The 25,881-nt window shown below is 34.6% G+C and overlaps 1 protein-coding gene across 4 annotated transcripts in view; it reads right to left on the bottom strand.

Annotated features, from left to right (window-relative positions):
* LOC148949211 (uncharacterized) overlaps positions 1–25,881 on the bottom strand; it is a 340,130-nt gene that overhangs the window by 243,858 nt on the left and 70,391 nt on the right. For all 4 annotated transcript variants that reach the window (XM_089092875.1, XM_089092872.1, XM_089092873.1 and 1 more), the window contains exon 2: positions 20,672–20,788. In XM_089092875.1, the coding sequence (XP_088949001.1) occupies positions 20,672–20,788 (117 nt within the window). The remainder of the gene's footprint in view (positions 1–20,671; positions 20,789–25,881) is intronic.

The raw sequence follows: 25,881 nt of genomic DNA, 5'->3' as shown, positions 1-25,881 counted from the left end.
GAAAAATCAAGAGAATGTAAGTGTGACATTGTAAACCACGACGAAACACTACTGAAATATTCCAACTCTTGCATTTCAAGGAAAGATATCCAAAATAAACTTTGAAAAATCAAGAGAATGTAACTGTGACAAGGTAAAGCACAACAAAACACTACTGAAATATTCCAACTCTTGTATTTCAATGAGGGAAATCCAAATAGAACTTTGAAAAATCAAGAAATTGTAACTGTGATAAGGTAAACCATAACCAAACAATACTGAAATATTCCAACTCTTGCATTTCAACGAAAGAAATTCAAAATGAACTTTGAAAAATAAATAGAATGTAACTCTAACAAGGTAAACCACAACAAAAAACTACTGAAATATTCCAACTCTTGAATTTCAACGAAATAAATCCAAACTAAAATTTGAAAAGTAAGGATTTTTAAATTTTATAAATTTAAGGAAACATAAGAAAATTATTCATTATACAACGTCGCTAATTTAAATTATTTAAATCCAAATGAACTTTTAAAAATCAATAGACAGGAACAGTGTAATGATCAACAGCAACAAAAAAATAATGAAATATTAAAAATCTTGCCTTTAAGCCAATGAAATCCAAAATGAACTTCGAAAAATCAAGAGAATGTAACTGTGACAAGGTAAACCACGACAAAACACAACTGAAATATTCCAACTCTTGCATTTCAATGAAAGAAATCCAAAATGAACTTTGAAAAATCAAGAGAATGTAACTGTGACAAGGTAAACCACGACAAAACACTACTGAAATATTCCAACTTTTGCATTCCAAAGAAAGAAGTCCAAAATGAACTTTGAAAAATCAAGAGCATGTAAGTGTGACAAGGTAAACTACGACAAAACACTACTGAAATATTCCAACTCTTGGATTTCAACGAAAGAAATCCAAATGATCTTTGAAAAAACAAGAGAATGTAACTATGACAAGGTAAACGATGACAAAAAACTATTGAAATGTTCCAACTCTAGCATTTCCATCAAAGAAATCCAAATTGAACTTTGAAAAATCACGAGAATGTAACTGTGACTAGGTAAACCACAACAAAATAGTACTGAAATATTCCAACTCTTGCATTTCAATGAAAGAAATCCAAAATGAACTTTGAAAAATCAAGAAAGTGTAACTGTGTCAAGGTAAAGCACTACAAAATACATTTCAACGAAAAAAATTCAAAATGAACTTTGAAAAATAAGGAGAATGTAATTGTGACAATGTAAAGCACAACAAAACACTACTGAAATATTCCAACTCTTGCATTTCAATGAAAGAAATCCAAAATCAACTTTGAAAAATCAAAAGAATTTAACTGTGACAAGGTCAACCACGACAAAACACTACTGAAATATTCCAACTTTTGCATTCCAAAGAAAGAAGTCCAAAATGAACTTTGAAAAATCAAGAGCATGTAAGTGTGACAAGGTAAACTACGACAAAACACTACTGAAATATTCCAACTCTTGGATTTCAACGAAAGAAATCCAAATGATCTTTGAAAAAACAAGAGAATGTAACTGTGACAAGGTAAACCACGACAAAACACTACTGAAATATTCCAACTCTTGCATTTCAATGAAAGAAATCCAAAATGAACTTTGAAAAATCATGAGAATGTAACTGTGACTAGGTAAACCAAAACAAAATACTACTGAAATATTCCAACTCTTGCATTTCAATGAAATAAATCCAAAATGAACTTTGAAAAATCAAGATATTGTAACTGTGACAAGGTAAAGCACAACAAAACACTACTGAAATATTCCAACTCTTGCATTTCAATGAAAGAAATCCAAAATGAACTTTGAAAAATCAAGAAAATGTAACTGTGACAAGGTAAACCACGACAAAACACTACTGAAATATTCCAACTCTTGCATTTCAATGAAAGAAATCCAAAATGAACTTTGAAAAATCAAGAGAATGTAACTGTGACTAGGTAAACCACAACAAAACACTACTGAAATATTCCAACTCTTGCATTTCAATGAAAGAAATCCAAAATGATCTTTGAAAAATCAAGAAAATGTAAGTGTGACAAGGTAAACCACGACAAAACACTACTGAAATATTCAAATTCTTGCATTTCAAAGAAAGAAATCCAAAATGAACTTTGAAAAATCAAGAGAATGTAACTGTGACAAAGTAAACCACGACATAACACTACTGAAATATTCCAACTCTTGCATTTCAACGAAAGAAATCCAAAAGGAACTTTGAAAAATCAAGAGAATGTAACTGTGAAAAGGTAAAGCACAACAAAAGACTACTGAAATATTCAAACTCTTGCATTTCAACGAAAGAAATCCAAAATGAACTTTGAAAAATCAAGAGAATGTAACTGTGACAAGGTAAACCACGACAAAACACTACTGAAATATTCCAACTCTTACATTTCAACGAAAGAAATTCAAAATTAACTTTGAAAAATTAATAGAATGTAACTGTGACAAGGTAAACCACAGCAAAACACTACTGAAATATTCCAGCTCTTGCATTTCAACGGAACAAATTCAAAATGAACTTTGAAAAATAAAGAGAATGTAACTGTGACAAGGTAAAGCACAACAAAACACTACTTAAATATTCCAACTCTTGCATTTAAATGAATTAAATCCAAATGAACTTTGAAAAATCAAGAGAATGTAACTGTGACAAGGTAAACCACAACAAAACACTACTGGAATATTCAAACTCTTGCATTTTAATGAAAGAAATTCAAAATGAACTTTGAAAAATCGAGAGAATGTAACTGTGACAAGGTAAAGCACAACAAAACACTACTGAAATATTCCTACAGTTGCATTTCAAGGAAAGAAATTCAAAATAAACTTTGGAAAATTAAGAGAATGTAAGTATGACAAGGTAAAGCACAACAAAACACTACTGGAATATTCCAACTCTTGCATTTCAACGAAAGAAATACAAAATGAACTTTGAAAAATCAAGAGAATGTAACTGTGACAAGGTAAACACGAGAAAACACTACTGAAATATTCCAACTCTTGCATTTCAATGAAAGAAATCCAAAATGAACTTAGAAAAATCAAGAGAATGTAACTGTGACTAGGTAAACCACAACAAAACATTACTGAAACATTACAACTCTTGCATTGCAAAGAAAGAAATCCAAAATGAACTTTGAAAAATCAAAAGAATGTAACTGCGACTAGGTAAACCTCTACAAAACACTACTGTAATATTCCAACTCTTACATTTCAATATAGAAAATTCAAAATAAACTTTGAAAAATCAAGAGAATGTAACTGTGACATGGTAAACCACGACATAACACTACTGAAATATTCCAACTCTTGCATTTCAAGGAAAGATATCCAAAATGAACTTTGAAAAATCAAGAGAATGTAACTGTGACAAGGTAAAGCACAACAAAACACTACTGAAATATTCCAACTCTTGTATTTCAATGAGGGAAATCCAAATAGAACTTTGAAAAATCAAGAGATTGTAACTGTGATAATGTAAACCACAACAAAACACTACTGAAATATTCCAACTATTGCATTTCAACGAAATAAATTCAAAATGAACTTTGAAAAATCAATAAAATGTAACTTTGACAAGGTAAACCACAACAAAATACTACTGAAAGATTCCAACTCTTGAATTTCAACGAAAGAAATTCAAAATGAACTTTGAAAAGTCAAGAGAATTTAATTGTGACAAGGTAAAGCAACAAAAAACAATACTGAAATATACCAACTCTTGCATTTCAATGAAATAAATCAAGATGAACTTTTAAAAATCAAGAGAATGTAACTTTGACAAGATCAACCGCAACAAAACACTACTGAAATATTCCAACTCTTGCATTTCAACGAAAGAAATCCAAAATGAACTTTGAAAAATCAAGAGAATGTAACTATGACAAGGTAAACCACGACAAAACGCAACTGAAATATTCCAACTCTTGCATTTCAATGAAAGAAATCCAAAATGAGCTTTTAAAAATCAATAGAATGTATCTGTGACAAGGTAAACCACGACAAAACACTACTGAAATATTCCAACTTTTGCATTCCAAAGAAAGAAGTCCAAAATGAACTTTGAAAAATCAAGAGCATGTAAGTGTGACAAGGTAAACTACGACAAAACACTACTGAAATATTCCAACTCTTGCATTTCAACGAAAGAAATCCAAATGATCTTTGAAAAAACAAGAGAATGTAACTGTGACAAGGTAAACCACGACAAAACACTACTGAAATATTCCAACTCTTGTATTTCAATGAAAGAAATACAAAATGAACTTTGAAAAATCAAGAGAATGTAACTGTGACTAGGTAAACCACAACAAAACACTACTGAAATATTCCAACTCTTGCATTTCAATGAAAGAAATCCAAAATGAACTTTGAAAAATCAAGAAAGTGTAACTGTGTCAAGGTAAAGCACTACAAAACACATTTCAACGAAACAAATTCAAAATGAACTTTGAAAAATCAGGAGAATGTAACTGTGACAAGGTAAAGCACAACAAAATACTACTGAAATATTCCAACTCTTGCATTTCAATGAAAGAAATCCAAAATGAACTTTGAAAAATCAAAAAAATGTAACTGTGACAAGGTCAACCACGACAAAACACTACTGAAATATTCCAACTTTTGCATTCCAAAGAAAGAAGTCCAAAATGAACTTTGAAAAATCAAGAGCATGTAAGTGTGACAAGGTAAACTACGACAAAACACTACTGAAATATTCCAACTCTTGCATTTCAACGAAAGAAATCCAAATGATCTTTGAAAAAACAAGAGAATGTAACTGTGACAAGGTAAACCACGACAAAACCCTACTGAAATATTCCAACTCTTGAATTTCAATGAAAGAAATCCAAAATGAACTTTGAAAAATCATGAGAATGTAACTGTGACTAGGTAAACCACAACAAAATACTACTGAAATATTCCAACTCTTGCATTTCAATGATAGAAATCCAAAATGAACTTTGAAAAATCAAGAAAGTGTAACTGTGTCAATGTAAAGCACTACAAAACACATTTCAACTAAACAAATTCAAAATGAACTTTGAAAAATCAGGAGAATGTAACTGTGACAATGTAGAACACAACAAAACACTACTGAAATATTCCAACTCTTGCATTTCAATGAAAGAAATCCAAAATGAACTTTGAAAAATCAAGAAAATGTAACTGTGACAAGGTAAACCACGACAAAACACTACTGAAATATTCCAACTCTTGCATTTCAATGAAAGAAATCCAAAATGAACTTTGAAAAATCATGAGAATGTAACTGTGACTAGGTAAACCACAACAAAATACTACTGAAATATTCCAACTCTTGCATTTCAATGATAGAAATCCAAAATGAACTTTGAAAAATCAAGAAAATGTAAGTGTGACAAGGTAAACAACAACAAAACACTACTGAAATATTCCAACTCTTGCATTTCAATGAAAGAAATCCAAAATAAACTTTTAAAAATCAAGAGAATGTAACTGTGACAAAGTAAACAACGACAAAACACTACTGAAATATTCAAACTCTTTCATTTCAACGAAAGAAATCCAAACGGAACTTTGAAAAATCAAGAGAATGTAACTGTGAAAAGGTAAAGCACAACAAAACACTAGTGAAATATTCCAACTCTTGCATTTCAATGAAAGAAATCCAAAATGAACTTTGAAAAATCAAGAGAATGTAACTGTGACAAGGTGAACCACAACAAAACACTACTGAAATATTCCGACTCTTACATTTCAACGAAAGAAATTCAAAATGAACTTTGAAAAATCAAGAGAATGTAACTGTGACAAGGTAAACCACAACAAAACACTACTGAAATATTCCAGCTCTTGCATTTCAACGGAACAAATTCAAAATGAACTTTGAAAATTCAAGAGAATGTAACTGTGACAAGGTAAAGCACAACAAAACACTACTGAAATATTCCAACTCTTGCATTTCAATGAATGAAATCCAAATGAACTTTGAAAAATCAAGAGAATGTAACTGTGACAAGGTAAACCACAACAAAACACTACTGTAATATTCAAACTCTTGCATTTGAATGAAAGAAAGTCAAAATGAACTTTGAAAAATCGAGAGAATGTAACTGTGACAAGGTAAAGCACAACAAAACACTACTGAAATATTCCTACAGTTGCATTTCAACGAAAGAAATCCAAAATAAACTTTGGAAAATCAAGAGAATGTAAGTATGACAAGGTAAACTACAACAAAACACTACTGGTGGGATGGGGAGCCAAAAGTTGGGGGATGGGGCCCTTCTGTGTCTCAAATGTGCAAATAAGAAAGTATTAAAAAAAGGGGGCAAAAAAGCTGGGGGGCTCTATGGGGCCCCGGTGGGCCTTTGGAGGCCCGGCGGCCCTTTGGGAGCCTTTGGGGCACCGGGGGACTTTTGGGGACCCGGGGGGGCCCTTTGGGGGCCCGGGACATTGGGGGACCAGGTGCCTTTGGGGGCCGGGGGGTTCCTTCGGGGTTGGGTTAGGGGGGGCCCTTTGGGGCTGGGGTAGGGGGGTTGTTAGGGTATGGGATCCTCACAAGACTGTTCAAATGGAACTTGCATATTATAATGACCACAGAGTTTCACCCTCAAATCCTCTTCTAAATCATCTTCTAAAATCATCTTCTAAAATGCCTCAAACTGTTTCGCCTAAATCATCTTCTAAAATGTATCGAACGGTTTTGCCCAAATAATCCCCTAAAAGTAATTTCTGCGTGTTCCTTTTGTTTTGGCATCTCTGAGCTGTCACATTTGAAATTCCTAGGAAACCCTTTCCCGCGTTAATCTCTTCATCTCATAGATGTTCCTAGCTACACTATTAAGGTTTCGATAAAATATCAATTTATCCCTCTGACTTAAAGATCAAAGAAGCCTTATTTAAAAATAAAACATTAATTTATCTCTTTAGAGTCCCGCATAATTCCAAGGAAACAAGTAATGTCATTTCTAATTCCCTTTCGTGAATCAATAATTCCCCTTAGAAACAACAAATAAATTCCCCTTTCTTGAATTAATAATTCCCGTTAGAAACAACAACTAAATTCCCCTCGAGTCAATCAATACATTCCTCTCGATTATGCAAATCAAGTTTTCAGAAATTCTCTCCCCTTCTTGTCCTAGATCAATACATCTCTTACCCTTAGTGCGTATGTGCAAACTTTGTCCCGGAGACAATACACCTGGACGAACAACAACAAATCATTTGACCATGAAAATGCATCAAAGTGAGAAAAATCCTGTTTTTTAATTCTCAGTGACAAAAACCATAAAAACATGCATAAATTATGTACGTACCGGGCAACAACAAATAAATCGACCATGAAAATACATCAAAGTGAGAAAAATCCTGTTTTTTCATTCTCAGTGACAAATACCATAAAAACATGCATAAATTAAAGACTAAATTGTAGATTGCAGCAGTGGTGTGATCGTAGGGCTGGTACCCCCCTTTCTACTGTTGTTCTCCGACTTGTGGCAAGTGACAGCTCATTTGAAAATTCTCCTCTGTCTGATAATTGAAACTTACGTTTTGACAAGTTCTCATTCTTCGATCTTATAGATGGAATTTTAAGACAAGGGCGATAAGAAAATCACAAGGTTAAATAAGAAAGTCACAAAGAGCTGTAGCAATGGAGAAAATATTGAACTCTATGGTAAATTCAAGGGCTATTGTTTTTCACTTCATAAAAACACTGTATAGGGCATAATAAGCCAAAGCAAGGCCATCATCCAATTTTGGTAAGATAAGGATTTCGAATTTCTTAGAAAAACTTTATTTGAGAACTAAATTGAATTTAAGACTTTTAAACGCGATAAGACGTATATATTATGAACAAGAGAAAAAAGGGATTTAAAATGAGCGACTAGTCAAGCAGATATGGTTTAATCCCAAAAAATAGTGTCTGACCCCTTAGAATCTCCTCTGCTGTGAGCCAATTGTGATTGTGCTCCCATTTGTAGTGAGTGACAGCTCATTTGAAACGCCTTATGAGTTTGATGATAGCACTCCATGTTTTGACAAGAATTAGAACCTGTTTCCCCTTCTTTGACCTTATGGCTGAAATTTTAAGACTAGGCCGATAAGAAAATCGCCCTGGTTAAATAAAAAGTCACAAAGAAGTTTAGCGATGAAAAAAATACTGAGTTTTATGGTAAATCTAAGGGCTATCGTTTTTCACTTCATAAAACCGCTGTTTAGGACATAATAATCCAAAGCAAGGCCATCCCACGCTTTTTTGTAGGACAAGGATTTTGAATTTCCTAGTAAAACTTCATTTGGGAACTAAATTAAATTCAAGACTTTCAAACGCGGTAAAAAGTATATACTATGAATCAGAGAAAAAGGGGTTTTAAAATGAGCTACTAGTCAAGCAAATATGGTTTAGTTCCAAAAAATAGTGTCTAACCCCTTAGAATCTCCTCTGCTGTGAGTCAATTGTGATTTTGCTCCGATTTCCAGCGACAGACAGCTTATTTGACACGTCTCATCTGTCTGATGATAGCACTCTACGTTTCGACAAGAATAGGAACTTTCTTCTCATTCTTTGACCTTAAAGCTGGAATTTTAAGACTACGGCGATAGGAAAATCGCCCTGGTTCAATAAAAAAGTCAAAAGAGTTGCAGTAATGAAGTAAATATTGAATTTAATGATAAATCTAAGGGTTAATGTTTTTCATTTCATAACAACGCTGTTTAGGTCATAATAAGCCAAAGCAAGGCCATCACCCGCTTTTTTGTAAGACATGAATTTTGAATTTCTTAGAAAAACTTTATTTGTAAACTAAGTGGAATTCAAGACTTTTAAAAGCGGTAAGAAACTTGGCAGGTTATAAATTCTGTAATTAGGCCCTCTTTTCAGTCTCCATCAACCCCTTCTTTTTTGGATCTCGATGGCAAAATCATCGAAGGTGAACTGAATGTTCAAGATGTATTTACTTCATATTTTGAGAATATTGGTAAAACGACTGCTTCGGCTGTTAGTTCTTCTCCTTTAAGATTCAATTTCAGGTCTTATCTTGGACTACCTTGTATGAAGTCAATGTTTTTGGAACCAGCGATGGAGAATGAAATTGCTAAAATTGTTATGGGATTGAAAAATTGTTCGTCTTCTGGCCCTGATAATATTCCTACTAAAGTAATTAAGTTCATACTTCCTTCCATTATTTATCCCTTAACAAAACTTATTAACCTCTCCTTTCAGCATGGTATTTTCCCGAGTAGTCTCAAGCGTGCTCGAGTCATCATATTATATAAGGGGGGACACGAAATGATCCAGCCAACTATCGGCCAATTTCTTTGTTGTCTGTGTTTAGCAAAATATTTGAGAAGGCGATGCTTTCTTGTCTTAATAATTTTCATACTTCTAAAGATTTTTTTCACGATTTTCAATTTGGTTTCGAGCACATCATTCAACTGAGCATGCTTGTGCAGTTTTACTGAATTATCTTCATTCTGCCATATATTCCCATTTGATTCCTGCTGCTTTGTTTCTGGATGTTCGTAAAGCCTTTGATTCTTTAACCCACAGTGTTCTTCTATTTAAACTTTCTCATTTTGGCGTAAGAGGTAGTGCGTTTGATTGGTTCAAGTCTTTCTTGTCTGGTAGAATAATTTCTGTTGATCCACTTTTTCGCTCACCATCTAGTGTTGACCAGGGGGTCCCTCAAGGGTCAGTTTTAGGGCCGTTACTGTTTTTAATTTATATAAATGACCTAATTTTTGCAGTTAGAAATAAAAATCCTCTTTATTGCTGTTGTCCATGTTGTCCAACAGTCTTCCGTACTCATAACTAAAGTTTGCATACCTCGGATTCTCTTGTTACTTTTGCCACTGATACCACCCTTATTACTTCTGGGAGAACAGAGGATGAGTTTTGTAAAAAGTTAGTGGACCTCTTCGAGAGAGTTTCAATTCGGTTTGATGCTAACCCTATTGCCTTAAATGTTTCTAAAACCAGTTTTTTAGTTTTTTGTTGTATATCTCAGGCTTATCCTCAATTATCTGAAATTCATATATACAAATGCTTTATTAGTAGATCAAAGGATTGCCATGTCCGTTTCCTAGGTATCCTCCTAGATGAAAATTTATCTTTTAAACACCATATTGATTTCATTAAAATGAAGGTATGCAGAAACCTTGGTATTCTAAGAAAACTAAAACATATCTTTCCAGGACCAATTCTAAGAATCCTATTTCATAGCTTAATTCATTTTTATGTTTCCTATTGTTCAGTCATATGGATGTCTACTTTCCCTTCTTTTTTCAGACCGCTTTCGAATACTTATGATAAAGCTATAAATCTTATCCAGGATGTAAATCGTTCGGCAACTAAACCGTTACTTGATATTAAAAAATTTTATATTCTTTCCTGTGCGTCTTTCGCTTTTCTTCAGCTCCATGGCGATATTCCTAGGTCCCTTAGATTTACGTCTTCTTTTGTATCTGATCGGTCAAATTATCAACTCCATAGTTCTCTAAATATCCAAATTCCGCATACACCAACAATAAGATCCGATTTTAATCCTCTTGTTGCGTGTCATTTGATATGGAACATCCTTCCCGATTCGGCTCAAGAATGCCACTGGTTTGGTACCTTCAAAAGACTAGTACAAAAATATTTGCTTTCATGTGATTAATTTTCTTTACTTTTGCCTGCTGCCAAAAGTTTTATTTCATTTAATTTTTTTTTTATTATTTTTTTATATATATATATATAGATGTTGTGATTCACTGTAGTTTGATAAAGCTTATTTAGTGAACTCTCCTTTTTTTATAGATGTTGTGATTCACTGTAGTTTGATAAAGCTTATTTAGTGAACTCTCCTTTTTTTTTTTTTTTTTTAGTGTTTTGTTTGTTTTTTTTTTTTTTTTTTTTTAAGCAAATGCTTTACATGTTAAAAGTTAAAATGCTTATGTTTATATGTTTAAATATTAACGTTATGTTTATATTGTTTAAATCTTAAGCGTTTAAATGTTTAATGTTTATTTGATCTTTTCATAATCCCCCTCCTACAGGCCATGGAGCCTTTGTGGGGATTTGTAGATTGTTATGTAATTATTTTACTGATATATGGAAAATAAATCTATCTATCTATCAAAAAAAAAAAAAAAAGACATATATATTATGAATCAGAGAAAATAGACCTTTAAAAATGAGTTTATAGTAAAGCTTATCCTATTTTGTTTCCAACAGTACTGTGCGGACTTCTAAAAATCCCTGTGGTATGAGCCAACTGTGATTGTGCTGCAGTTCATGGTAAATGACTATTCATTTGATATGTCTTATCAGTCTGAGAACAACACTTAGTGTTTTGGGAAGAATAGGAACGTTTTTCTAATTCTGTGACCTTATGGCTGGAATTTTAAGACTAGGACGATAAGGAAATCGCCCTGGTGAAATAAAAAGTCACATTGAGTGGAAGCAAGGAAGAAAATATTGAATGGTATGGTAAATCTAAGGGCTATTGTTTTTCACTTCATAAAAACACCGTATAGGAAATAATAAATCAAAGCAAGGCCATTGCCCCACTTTTTTGTAAGACATGAATTTTGATTTTCTTAGAAAATTTTATTTGTGAACTAAATTAAATTCAAGAATTTTAAACGCGGTAAGACGTATATATTATTAATCAGAAAAAAAGGGCTGTAAAATGAGCTACTAGTCAAGCAGATACAGTTAAGTCCCTAAAAGAAGTGTCTGACCCCTTAGAATCTCCTCTGCTGTGAGCCAATTGGGATTATGCTCCGATTTATGGCGAGTGAAAGCTCCATTGAAACTTCTCATCTGTCTAATGATAGCATTCCACGTTTTGACAAGAATATGAACCTTTTTCTCATTCTTTGACCTTATGGTTGGAATTTTAAGACTAGGGCGATAAGAAAAACGCCTTGCTTAAATAAAAAAGTCACAAAGACGTGTAGCAACGAAGAAAATATTGAATGTTATGACAAATATAAGGTCTATTGTTTTCCACTTCACAACAACGCTGTTTAGGACATAATAAACCAAAGCAAGGCCATTGCCCCGCTTTTTTGTAAATCTTTATTCGCGTACTAAATTGAATTCAAGACTTTTAAACATGGTAAGACGTATAAATTATGAATCAGAGAAAAAAGGGCTTTAAAGTGAGCTACTAGTCAAGCAGATACGGTTTAGTCCCAAAAAGAAGTGTCTGACCACTTAGAATCTCCTCTGCTGTGAGCTAATTGTGATTATGCTCCGATTTATGGCGAGTGACAAAAGGTTTGAAACTTCTCATCTGTCTGATGATAGCAGTCCACGTTTAGACAAGAATAGGAACCTTTTCCTCATTCTCTGACCTCATGGCTGGAATTTTAAGACTAGGGCGATAAGAAAATCGCCTTGATTAAATAAAAAAGTCACAAAGAGTTGTAGCAAGAAATAAAATATTGAATGTTATTGTATATCTAAGGGCTATTGTTTCTCACTTCATAAAAACACCGTAAAGGACATAATAAGCCAAAGCAAGGCCATTACCCGCTTTTTTGGAAGATAAGGATTTTGAAGTTCTTGGAAAAACTTTATTTGGGAACTAAATTTAATTAAGACTTTTAAACGCGGTAAGATGTATATATTATGAATCAGAGAAACAAGGGTTTTAATATGAGCTACTACTCAAGCAGATATAGTTTAGTCTCCAAAAATAGTGTCTGACCTCTTAGAATCTCCTCTGCTATGAGCCAATTGTGATTGTGCTCCGATTTTTGGCAAGTGACAGCTAATTTGAAACTTATCATCTGTCTGATGATAGCACTCCACGTTTTGAGAAGAATAAGAACCTTTTTCTAATTCTTTGACCTTATGACTGGAATTTTAAGACTAGGGCGATAAGAAAATCGCCCTGGTTAAATAAAAAAGTCACTAAGAATTGTAGCAAGGAATAAAATATTGAATGTTATGGTAAATCAAAGGGCTATTGTTTTTCACTTCATAAAAAACCGTATAGGACATAATACGCCAAACCAAGGCCATTGCCCCACTTTTTTGTAAGACATGAATTTTGAATTTCTTAGAAAATCTTTATTTGTGAACTAAATTGAATTCAAGACTTTTAAACATGGTAAAATGTATATATTATGAATCAGAGAAAAAGGGCTTTAAAATGAGCTACTAGTCAAGCAGATACTATTTAGTCCAAAAAAGTAGTGTCCGACCCTTTGTAATCTCCTCTGCTGTGAGCCAATTGTGATTATGCTCCGATTTATGGTGATTGACAAAAGATTTGAAACTTCTCACCTGTCTGATGATAGCACTCCACGTTTAGACAAGAATAGGAACCCTTTTCCCATTCTTTGACCTTATGGCTGGAATTTTAAGACGAGGGCGATAAGAAAATCGCTCTGGTTAAATAAAAAAGTCACAAAGAGTTGTAGCAAGGAAGAAAATATTGAATGTTATTGTAAATTTAAGGGCTATTGTTTTTCACTTCATAACACAGTTTATAGAATTATCCAGTAAGTTTATCACAGATCATTTCTGGTCTTCATTCTCGGTGCGAACAAATCTTATTCATGGATTAGCGGGTTAGTCTGTATGCGTCAATCAATGAGAAATGGTTCGAAATTGTATCATTCATAATTGTGAAAGCAGAAAAAAACTTGGTGAGCCAGCCAAGTGGTTTGCAAGTGTCCCATCTCACAAGTATGACTTATTTTTTATAAAAATTTTTAATTAATATATTATTTAAAACCAGTGGACTCAACTGATTGGCCTATGTATTATTTTATAAAAAAACGGGGGCGGGGGGTTGATGAAATTTGTGAAAATAAGGATTTTTTTTCTTCTAATAACTGGTGGAATAGGTGTGATGGTTTCAGGGGTGGATCGAGGATTTTTTAGGGGGGGGGGCGCAAAATAGGGTGATCCGATAACGTCAGTTAGGAGCAAGTTTAATTAATGTAAAAGTGCATTAATTAGGTAAAATACACTACTTTAGACTACTTTATGGGGGCACCCCTCGCCCCCTCTGGATCCGCCACTGGATGGTATATCATTTTTTTTCACGTCGTGATGTTTATTTTCTACGATATTTATTTTCTAGATAAGACTACTTTCGTTTTCAATCATTGTTTTTGTATAAAAAGGGTAGACCTTCCCTGAGCTTTAAGGAATAAACATCTCTGCTTGAAAATCTTTGCGCTTTGTGTCTTTACATAGTGATTTGGGTTCCTGAATGAGACAAATTTTAGGACATGGGTTCTGATTATTGGTTGTTGTGGTAAAAGTTGCCACATTGCTCTATCCAAGAAAATACTAAATGACTGTTAAGAAGTGTTTTTCGTAAAATTCTTAGGAAGTTTCTAGAAAATTTAAAGACATCATTCATTTTAGCGGTAAATCCAAAATTTTACGCAGCTTTATCCTAAAAAAGCTCCTATTATAGAGTATTCTTCCAGTTTGGTTCATATATATATATATATATATATATATATATATATATATATATATATATATATATATATATATATATATATATATATATATATATATATATATATATATCGGCGCGTACAAACAGCTCCTCTCTTTTGATCTGCCATCAGCGGTCTTATGCCTTTGAAACTTTGAAACTCTGGCAGAAACTTTCTCAAAATGCCTTTGAAACCAACTTGAGACTTCGAAACCAATTTTTAAATCCTAAACACATCTAATAATAACATTGCACTACTAGTTACCGATTTGCATGTATGTATTGGAATAAATTAATTTAAAATTAGTTTCTTCAAAATTAGTGTTCCAACGTTGAAGCCAAGTTTCACGTTCAAGAGAAATCTGACTTGTCTACCCGTCAATATATCTAATGCCGCTTATGTTTTTACGTTCTTCGGAGCACTTGTTCCTTGGTCCGGGTTTTTATAATGGGTGAGATAGGGAATGATCATACTGCTAATTGTATAAACTGTTCTTCATAAAAACACCGTATAGGACATAATAAGGCAAAGCAAGGCCATTGCCCCGCTTTTTTGTAAGACGTGAATTTTGAATTCCTTAGAAAAACTTTATTTGTGAACAAAATTGAATTCAATACTTTTAACGCTGTAAGACGTATATATTATGAACTAGAGAAAAAAGGGCTTTAAAAAGAGCTACTAGCCAATCAGATACGGTTTAGTCCCAAAAAGTAGTGTCTGATCCCTTAGAATCTCCTCTGCTGTGAGCCAATTGTGATTATGCTCCGATTTATGGTAAGTGACAGCTAATTTGATACTTTTCATCTGTCTGATGATAGCATTCCGCGTTTTGAGAAGAATAGGAACCTTTTTCTAATTCTTAGACCTTATGACTGGAATTTTAAGACTAGGGCGATAAGAAAATCGCCCTGGCTAAATAAAAAAGTCACTAAGAATTGTAGCAATGAAGAAAATATTAAATGTTATGTTAAATCTAAGGGCAATTATTTTTAAATTCATAAAAACACCGCAAAGGACAAAATAAGCCAAAGCAAGGCCATTGCCCCGCTTTATTGTAAGATAAGGATCTTGAATTCTTAGAATAACTTTTTTGGGAACTAAATTTAATTCAAGACTTTTAAACGCGGTAAGACAAATATATTATGACTCAGAGAAAAAAGGGCTTTAAAATGAGCTACTAGTCAAGCAGATACGGTTTAGTCCTCGAAAATACTGTCTGACCTCTTAGAATCTCCTCTGCTGTGAGCCAATTGTGATTATGATCCGATGTATGGTGAGTGACAGCTAATTTGAAACTTCTCATCAGTCTGATAATAGCACTCCACGTTTTGAGAAGAATAGGAACCTTTTTCTAATTCTTAGACCTTATAGCTGGAATTTTAAGACTAGGGCGATAAGAAAATCGCCCTGGTTAAATAAAAAAGTCACTAAGAATTGTAGCAAGGAAGAAAATATTGAATGTTATAGTAAATCTAACGACTATTGTTTTTCACTTCATAAAAACACCGTATAAGACATAAAAAGCCAAAGCAAGGCCCATTGCCCCGTTTTTTTTTGTAAGACAGGGATTTTGAATTTCTTAGAAAAACTTTAATTGGGAACTAAATTAAATTCAAAACTTTTAAACGTGGTAAGACGTATGTTTTATGAATCATAGAAAAATGGGCTTTAAAATGAGCTACTAGTCAGGCAGATAAGGTTTAGTCCCAAAAATTAGTGTCTGACTCCTTAGAATCTCGTTTGCTGTGAGCCAATTGTGATTGTGCTCAGATTTATGGCGAGTGACATCTCATTTCAAATGTCTCATCTGCGTGATGATAGCACTCCACATTTTGACAAGAATAGGAACCTTTTTCTCATTCTTTCACCTTATAGATGGAATTTTTAGACTTGGGCAATAAGAAAATCACCCTGGTTAAATAAGAAAGTCACAAAGAGTTGTAACAATAAAAAAAAATATTGAATTCCATGATAAATCTAAGGGCTATTGTTTTTCACTTCATAAAAACACTGCATAGGACATACTAAGCCAAAGCACGACCGCCCCCCCCCCCTTTTTTGTAAGACAAGGATTTTGAATTTCTTAGAAAAACTTTATTTGGGAACTAAATTAAATTCAAGACTTTTAACCGCGTTATGACGTATTATTATGAATCAGAGAAAAAAGGGGTTTAAAATGAGTTACTAGTCAAGCAGATTTGGTTTAATCCCAAAAAATAGTGTCTGACCCCTTAGAATCTCCTCTGCTCTTAAGTAATTGTGTTAGTATTTTTAATAGTCCTTTAGGTTATAGCAGACAAAATTTGGAAACACTGTAATCAATTTGAAAGATTGGGCGATCGCCGAGGGATGTTTTCTTTAAAATTTGGCAACACCGAACATAGGGCGATGGACTATTACTTCTGGCTGGTTGTATGGTTGAGTATATTTTACAATTTAATTATTTTTAACAGAAGATAGTTACTTTGGGATGTGAAGCCTTGAAAATGTTCACACGGAAGGAGAGAATGCGACAGAAAGAGATATAGAGAGATAGGGAGAGAGAAAAAAAGGGAAAGGAGGAGAGGTAGAGCGGGGTAGAGAGAGTTAATTACAAACCCTAACTACAATTAAGCAAAAAGTAAACAGTACAAAAATAGTTTGCAACTAGAAATAATCTTAGATTACAAATAAAATATGTCCATTTTTTAGCAAATGTCTTCCAAAATAGTACCTTGAAAGTATGTCTAAAAATGCAGTGCTGTTAAGGCACATATTCTGAAAACAGATTAATATTCAAAAAGTAAAGGATTTGTGAAATTAAATAAATGTTTAACCTGCTTCGAAGTCAACATTAATTTTTGTTTCCGCAAACCAAACCCATTAAATAATTCAGAATGCAAACCAGGATGGTAATGTTAGAGATAAGAAATGCAATTTAGAGAGTCTGTAGTACTTGTTAAAAACAAAAAGTTTAGAAATAGTCGATAGCAAAGACAAAGTATAGTAGAGGCAACGCCCTAGTGTTGCCATGAGCCTTTAATGTATTCTTTTTTTTCAGAGCCACTTCAAATGGATGTAATTGTCATGTAAACGTCGGAGGGGCTCAAACGATTGGACATTGAAAGTCTTAGTACCCTTTTAAAAGCCAAAATAATTAGAGGGCAGCCAAGCCTCCTCCCATGTCCTTTTTTCCCCAAAGACATCCGATCAAAATTACTGGGATATTTTGTTAAAAAAATCCAAAGGCCAAATAATGATGCATCTGAGGTTGAAATACCCCCCCCCCCACAGCTCCCGTGACAAGGGCTGTAAGTTACGCAAGATGCCCATTTTTGACATATGAGGTTTCTTATTGGGGAAGGAGGGCATATTTGATCTTGGCCATCCGAAAAGTCTTGGGGTATTAAGGTGAAACTTTAAAAGAATATTAAGGAGGATGTCAATCACAATCAAAACAAACAATGTGCATGCTGATTATCAAAAGGACGTATCACCAGTATCGTATCATCAATATCATCAATAGGGACTGTTTGATTCTTTACGTGTCCGAAAATGCTAAGGGTATTAAGGTTAGAACTTCGGGCATGCAATGCCAACCTAAACCCCTGGGCAAGGATTATGAATTATGAAATTTGTCTATTGTTTGCACGCAGGATTTATCATTAGGAAAAGTGGGCTGAGTCCGAAAATATCTTATTATTCGCTTAGTGACATTATTTGCATCTTATGGACTTAGAGATACTATTTGCATCCCAGTTATTAATGGGCGGAGGTGCAATATCTCAGGAACGGCTAAGATTGTTAGGTTGAAACTATCGGGGAATGTCGGTTGACATGTTGAACTAAATAGATGACAATAAATGCGTTCTTGTTGAAGTCCACTATATTAATATCAGCCCATTCTTTATTACTAAAGCTTTATCATTAGTTTACATAATAAATACTCATCTAGTTTGTCACGTCTTTGACCTAAGAATATCCTAATCTAAATACCCTATTCTAATTTGTTAGTTCTAATTAGTGTATTTTGATTTATTTTAACATTCCCTGAGACTTATAACCAAATGCCATTAGCCGTTCCTGAGATATTACAGATACGCCCTTTTGAATACCAGCATGCACTTGGTGTCTTTATATCGAGTTCAAGTGGATGAACATTATTGTTTTTGATTTAGTTCAACATCCACTGAAAATCTCCACTAAATACCACTAGCCGATTCTGAGATATTGCACATTTGCCCTTTTGACCACCAGGATGCACATAGCTGTTTTTTGATTAAGTTCAATATCCCTCTCAATATTATCTGAAAGTTTCAATTTAATTTAAATTCATTTCAATTTGTCTTCTGCCCCTTTTCCTCTCCCCTAACTGTAAAAATTCTAAAGCCTATTGGGTCATTTTCGTTATTTAGAATAATTAAGATAACTGGAAAGAACTAACGGAAATAAACTGAACATTTAATATATAGTGATATTGATTCCTGGAAATGATCCTGGAGGGATCATTCCTCTTCCCTAACTGTAAAAATTCTAAAGCCTATTGTGTCATTTTCGTAATTTAGAATAATCAAGATAACTGGAAAGAACTAACGGAAATAAACTGAACATTTAATATATAGTTATATTGATTCCTGGAAATCTCAGTAACACGAGATTTTATTTTGCTAAAATTTTTGTTTCTCAATGTTAGAAATATATGAAAAAACGTTTATAATATATTTTGTTTTCACTGAAGCGCAGATGAAGCAATAAGCTTTAGAAATTGTACGGTTAGGGGAGGATGAAAAGGGCAGTAGCCCAACTCCTGTTTGTAGTAATTTTATTCGTTTTAAGTTTGACTTGAACTGTAAATTTAAATTTTACTCTTTTTGAGACTTATTATTCATTTAGATCAGTAGCCTACCTATTATCTTTATGTTAAAATATAATCATTTACTTTAATTTCTGTTTGTTTGCGGATCTATTTGTTCTTTGACAGTAATTTCTGGTCGTTCTGGGTTTGAATTATTATAGAAAATTATTTCTGCTGACCTTAAGTTTATTATGAGATTTCTTTGGAGAGTGAAGAATCGGCAAGATCAGGAAAGAAAGTACTTTACTATACAATTTATAGCGCTAATACAACCTATGGGATTTTATTATCTCCAGACCTATTTTGTTTATACCTGGATGGCATGTGCAAATTGGACCAATGCCAAGTAGCAGACACAATACCTGGGTCTCAATTGCACACAGTAGGAAAAAAGTATAATAAACCCCTCTCGCGACCAGTTTTGGTGCATGCCCATATACTATCTGGAAACCGTACACTTAAAATACTTAATTTTTGTGTTTTAACCCTCCTCCAAGAATAAATAATCTGAAAGAGGCCTCTGGACAAAGATATACTGTGAAAGGAGTATTTTTGAGTCATCATCCAAATCAGAACTGAAAAAAGTACCATTTTGGTATCAGGTCCATTACTTCCACAGACTCACGCATCTAACAACTTAAAACCTCATGTTTTTGTATATTTCTAATGCTCCAAGGAGGAGGGGGAAAATGGCAACTTACTTGCGATACTATTTTATTCTACGTACTGACAGATTACGAATTGTAGTCCTAAGATATTTTATTCTAATCTCGGCATCATGGCATGAACAAACAAACCATGGTAAAAATTGAGTCTTATTATGAGTAGTATGTAGTGGCGCGTGTCAATCATGGCGAATATGTACTAAGCGTGGCAGAACTATAACAAGCGTTGTGGGGACTGTGTCATGTATGATGGAACTGTTCTAGGTGTGGCGGAATTGTACAATACACGTTAGCTTTGAGGTGTACATCAGGCGGTGGAAATTTGGCCATCCCTCGCTTTTAAAATGAGCCGCAAAAGTGGATGAGAAAAAATTAGGGCAAAACCGATTTATCTTGCAGGTCAAGCTTGTAAGAATTCTCGGCTTCCTAGATTTCTTTGTTTAAATTAACTTTTTTTAGTTCTTACGGCACCTGCATTAATGATGGAAGAAAATTGAACAGAATAATAAGAGGGAATATAAAAAAAAACAGATTGGAAAAAACCGAAGAAAATAGAGGAAATGATGTAAGAATAGTAGGTAATTGAAGAAGAAAAAACAACTATGTTTTTATGTGGGAAATCAATTTAAAATATCCACTCTGATCACAACCCTGCTCTAGGCTTTAGAATTTCATGTTATAGAATCTGAATTAAAAAAAAATTTACCTGACTGTCAACTTCGCCATTTTGTATGTCAAGTACCACCCCATTGCCTTCATTAGTAGTATTCGTGGATTCTTGAATAAATGCCGGATTCGTAATGCCTATTCGACCGCGTTCGTCCTGTTAGAAAAAAAGACAAATTACATTTAATATAAGAAAAAATTATCATAGAATCAGGACTAATACTAATACTTTTATAACTTTCCCCATGAAGCCCCAAATAGAACAGCGTCGAGTTTATAACAAATAGCACAGTAGGTGAATTTTGCTGTTCAGGACTTGTTGTTACTAGAAGGTATTGTTATGTTAAAGAGGGAAAAAGAGAAAGAAAGAATCACAGAAGAAAAAGATAAGAATATCTTGGTAAACATAAATTAAAAAAGGGATCGAACTACTGCTTTTGTTAATACCAGAAAAATCTACTTTAAGTAAACATCATTCATATCTTTAAAATAGTTTGTTGCCCAAGGTTCACAAAGCTGGACTTCTTTTTCCGACGCAAAATGCCTGGCATAAAGTGGATACAGCAAAAACATAGAAAACTGCATATTAAATCGGTTCACTTTATCCACTATAACACTTCCTACACCACTAGTAGTGTGAAATGGAATAGACATTTATTTATTTCGGACACTTTTACAACGCCTCAGTGGAAACATTTCGACATACTCATTGAATCGCAAATGGGTGTTTCACAAGTTGGGTGACGCCAGGTTTAAAGCGGCGTCCACAAGCGTGTCTAGCTAGAATCCCATGTCTAGACACGTGTCTAGCCAGAATCCAATGCCTAGGCAACGACCGTTCACAAGTAAAATTCGGCGCTTAGCTAGACACGCTAGACAAGGCTTGGCTAGACATTGAGTTCTAGACTCTAGAACTTAATGTCTAGGATTTTGGATTACAGCCAATCAAAATGTGTCAAGATCCACTATTTTCGTCATTTTTGTTTACATTTGTAAACTGAAATTTAATTTTTGTTTTCTAATTAATTGTTTTTTCTTTTCAGGCAAATATGCAACACCAGACATAATAATGAAGCACACTAAGGCAATTGTTTTGCTTATCTCAACAATTATCTTGTGACAGTAAAAATAGGGATTGGAATTTTGAAAGTTTTTCCTGTATAAGCTCTGTTGATTGGCTAGAAATGACCAATTTAAAACTAGATTTGTAGTTTTAGCTAAGCACGGAATTTTACATGTGAACGGTCGTTGCCTAGACATTAGATTCTGGCTGTCTAGACATTAGATTCTGACGTGTCTAGACATGGGATTCTATCTAGACACGCTTGTGAACGACGCATAGGTAATCAGAGAACTATGATCTTAGTTCTCAGTCTCTTCTTTGAACAAAGAAGTCAGGTCTATTATCGGCTGATTTCAGCAAATACCTCTACTGATCGCGGAAGGATGGGATAATCGCCTAGTCTTTCATGTAAGTGATTGGATTAGCTAAAATTGATGTCTCAAAACTTTGTTCGGATCTTTGTTATAGAAAATGATGGGTGTGGTGGTGGGGAAGGGTGGTTTCTCTCAAGTCACTTTGGCGCTTAAAAAGGGCACTATAACTTCCAATTTAAAATCAAATGAGATTCATCTAAATTTAATACGACCACTCATTCCATAAGAACCTTATATGCCCCTAGGGCATAACTTAAAGCCCTAGCCCCAGATCACTTTTGACTCTAAAAAGAGGATTAGAATTTACAGTTTTCAACCAAATGAGCCTCCTTTAAAGTTTTTACAACCATCCTTTTCATAAAAACCTTAAATGCCCCTGGGATATAGCTTACAACCCTTGCCCCCAGGCTCTGGGGGTTTGTTTGAACCCCAAAAGCCTTGTTATTTGATATTTAGACTATTTTGAATAAGAAAGCTATCTCAAAATTTTCATTAGATGCATTTTGGGACAATACGACGTGTTTGTCTTTGTTTGTGTGGGGGTAGGGGGTAGCTGCCCTCCACTCAATTTGACTCTTAAAAAGGGCCCTAGAGCTTATGTTTACCAATCCAATGAGCCCCCTCCGAAGTTTATATGACCACGCTTTCTATAAAAACGTTAAAAGCGACGAAGACCACACTGCCTTTCCATCATTAACAATAAGTAGAACAATAGGAAAATTTTTATATAAGACAGTGGAACGCAACTTTAAATGAATACTTCGACCCTATATCCAAGGGCCGTCCTCAGCAAAACAAACAGAGAAAAAAACAATGTAAAAGAAACTCGCATTAAATTCAATCATTAAAACTGAAAAAAGTTTTTTTTAATTTTCAAAAAAGCCCAAGCATCATTACTTCAAGGAAGTTCAACCAGGACTGGTACACCAAGCGAAGTGAAAAAAGACAGTTCATTCAAATGGAATAAAAAACACTTACAGAAAGCTAATCCTGCCTTTTTGGTAGCCAGCCTAAAAGGTCTATCCGCCACAGGCTGAGTGGAATAGTTGAATGGTCGAAATATTCATTTAAAGTTGCGTTCCCCTGTCCTATATAAAAATGTCCCTATTGTTCTATTTATTGTTTACAAAAACATTATATGTCCCCCGGACATAACTTAAAACTCTTTCCATGAGGGCTGGGGGGGGGACTATCTCAAAGTTTTGATTGGAAGTGTTTTAGGAAATGATGGGCGTGGGGGGGGACATTTGCCCTCCGATGACTTTTGACTGATAAAAAAGGAACTAGTTCTCTCAACTTCCAATTAAATAAGCCCTTTAAAAGTTTCTACGACAGCGCTTTTTATAAAAAACCTTATATAGCCCAAGGGCATAACTTACAATCTTTGTCCCGCGGGCTCTGGGGGGTGTCATCTTCAAAGACATAATCTTCAGACTTTTCAACTACGTTGAATAAAATGGCTTTATACAAACTTTGATCGGAAGTGTTTTTGAGAAATGATGGGCATGGGGGGAGGGGCACTTGCCCTCAGATTACTTTTGAGTATCAAAAGGGGCACTAGCCCTCTAAATTTCCAGTCGAATTTGCCCTTTTTAAGTTTCTACGACAACGCTTTCTGTAAAAAACCTTATATGCCCCCGGGACATATCTTACAACCTTCATCCTGAAGGCTCTGGAGGGTCGTCATCCTCCAAAGACATAATTTCCGGACCTTTTAACTACGTTGAACAAAATGGCTATCTCAGAGTTCTGATTGGAGTAGAGGTGACCCTAAAGCTCGTGACGGGGCTCCTTATATGGGCATAGAATACTGACGGGGCACCAAATATGGGCATAGAGTCATTAGGGAGAATGATTACGTAATGGGGTCAATGACCTCTTTTTCCAAGATCGATTTATTTGTTGTTTCTATGTGTAATAACTCCGGGACGAAGGTTACACATGCGCATTGAATTCTAACGCGAACAATGTTATTGATCTAGGACTCGAGGGGGAAGTGAATTTCCGAGAACTTGATTGCGTAACCTTACATAATCGATGGGGGAATTATTGATTTACGAAGGGGGAATTAAGAAACATTAAGGCTTCTTTAATCTTAGGTCTGTGGGATAAACGTTCATTAGGTCAGAGAGAAAAATTAATATACTATTTTTAAATAGGGCTTCACGAAGGGGGAATTAAGAAACATTAAGGCTTCTTTAATCTTAGTTCTGAGGGATAAACGTTCTTTAGGTCAGAGAGAAAAATTAATATACTATTTTTAAATACGGCTTCACGACGGGGGAATTAAGAAACATTAAGGCTTCTTTAATCTTAGGTCTGAGGGATAAACGTTCTTTAGGTCAGAGAGAAAAATTAATATTCTATTTTTAAATAGGGCTTCATTGATCTTTAGTGTCATGAATTATAAATGACATCACTTGTTATCTTGGAATTATGTGGAAGTCTAAAGAGATAGAAATTCTATTTTTAAATACGGCTTCACGGAGCTTTAAGTCGGAGAGATAAATTGATATTCTAACGAAACCATAATAGTTTAGCTAGGAAAATTTATGAGATGAAGAGATTAACGTAGGAAAGGGTTTCCTAGAAATTTGAAATGTGAAAGCACTGAGATGCCAAACAAAAGGAACACGATGAAATTACTTTTAGTGATTATTTGGGCGAAACGGTTTTAGACAGCTTATGGAATTATTTCGGCGAAACCGTTAGAGACGTTGATTTAAAAGATGATTTAAAAGATGATTTTTGAGTGTGGTCGTTATAATACACAAGTTCCATTGAACAGTGTTGTGAGGTCCCCTACCCCAACCCCAAAGGGTTCCAATCCCCCACCCCAACCCCGAAGGAAGTCCCCGGTACTCAAAGGTTCCCAGGGCTCCCACCCGGCCCCCAGACCCTCAAAGGCCCACCCCAGGCCCCCCAAAGGCACATCAAGCTCCCAAAAGACCACCGGGGTCCCAAAGGCCTTCACCCGGTCACCAAATGTCCCCCAGGCTCTCAACCGGCCTCCAGGACCCCCCAAAGGCCCTCCACCGGCCCCCAAAGGTCCCCCAGGCTCCCAAAGGGCCCCCCACCCTCCCCTCCCTCTCCCTCTCCTCCCCACTCCTCACCGTCACCTCCCCTCCCCCTCCCCTTCTCCCCTCCCCTCCCCTCCCCTCCTCCCCTCCCCTCCCCCTACCCATTTTTTTAATATTTTTTGTGCATTGAGACACAGAAGGGACGCCCTCCCCCAAGGGTCCCCCAAACACCCTCCCCGGGCCCCCCAAAGAGTCCCCTCTCCATTTTTTTAATATTTTTTTATGGCGTTATTATATCTTTTATGAACAAGTTCCATTCATAATGTCATTCATAAACCCATTTTCCAACCTCAAAGAGTCCCCTCCCCAATTTGTAAATACTTTCTTGAATTTTTTAACATGGTATTTTTTAACTTTTTACGTTCCGACCTTTCTCAAAGAGTCAAATTTAAAGTTCTATTCCACATATTTTCCCGGAACAAGAAAAGTCCCAAGACATAAAAAATTTAAAGTTCACTTCTAAATTTTTCCGTAGAAGATAGGAAAAGTTATACTATGATTGTGATTATTTTCTATGAAGATAAAAAATTTCACTTTAATTCTAAATTTTCTTAAATTCACTTCTGACCTTTCTCAAAGAGATAAAAAAATTTAAAGTTCTGTTCCAAATATTTCCCCGGAAGAAGAAAAGTTCAACTTCGATTCTGAATTTTCTCAATGAAAATGAAATAAGTTATTGATCATTTCTATTTTCCCAAAATAATATAAAATTTTCCACTTCAATTCAGATTTT

Source organism: Artemia sp. Qi Xiang Cuo, chromosome 8, assembly GCF_049724085.1.
Source record: "Artemia sp. Qi Xiang Cuo chromosome 8, ASM4972408v1, whole genome shotgun sequence".
Classification (NCBI taxonomy): domain Eukaryota; kingdom Metazoa; phylum Arthropoda; class Branchiopoda; order Anostraca; family Artemiidae; genus Artemia; species Artemia sp. Qi Xiang Cuo.
This window is presented reverse-complemented; position numbering and strand designations above follow the sequence as displayed.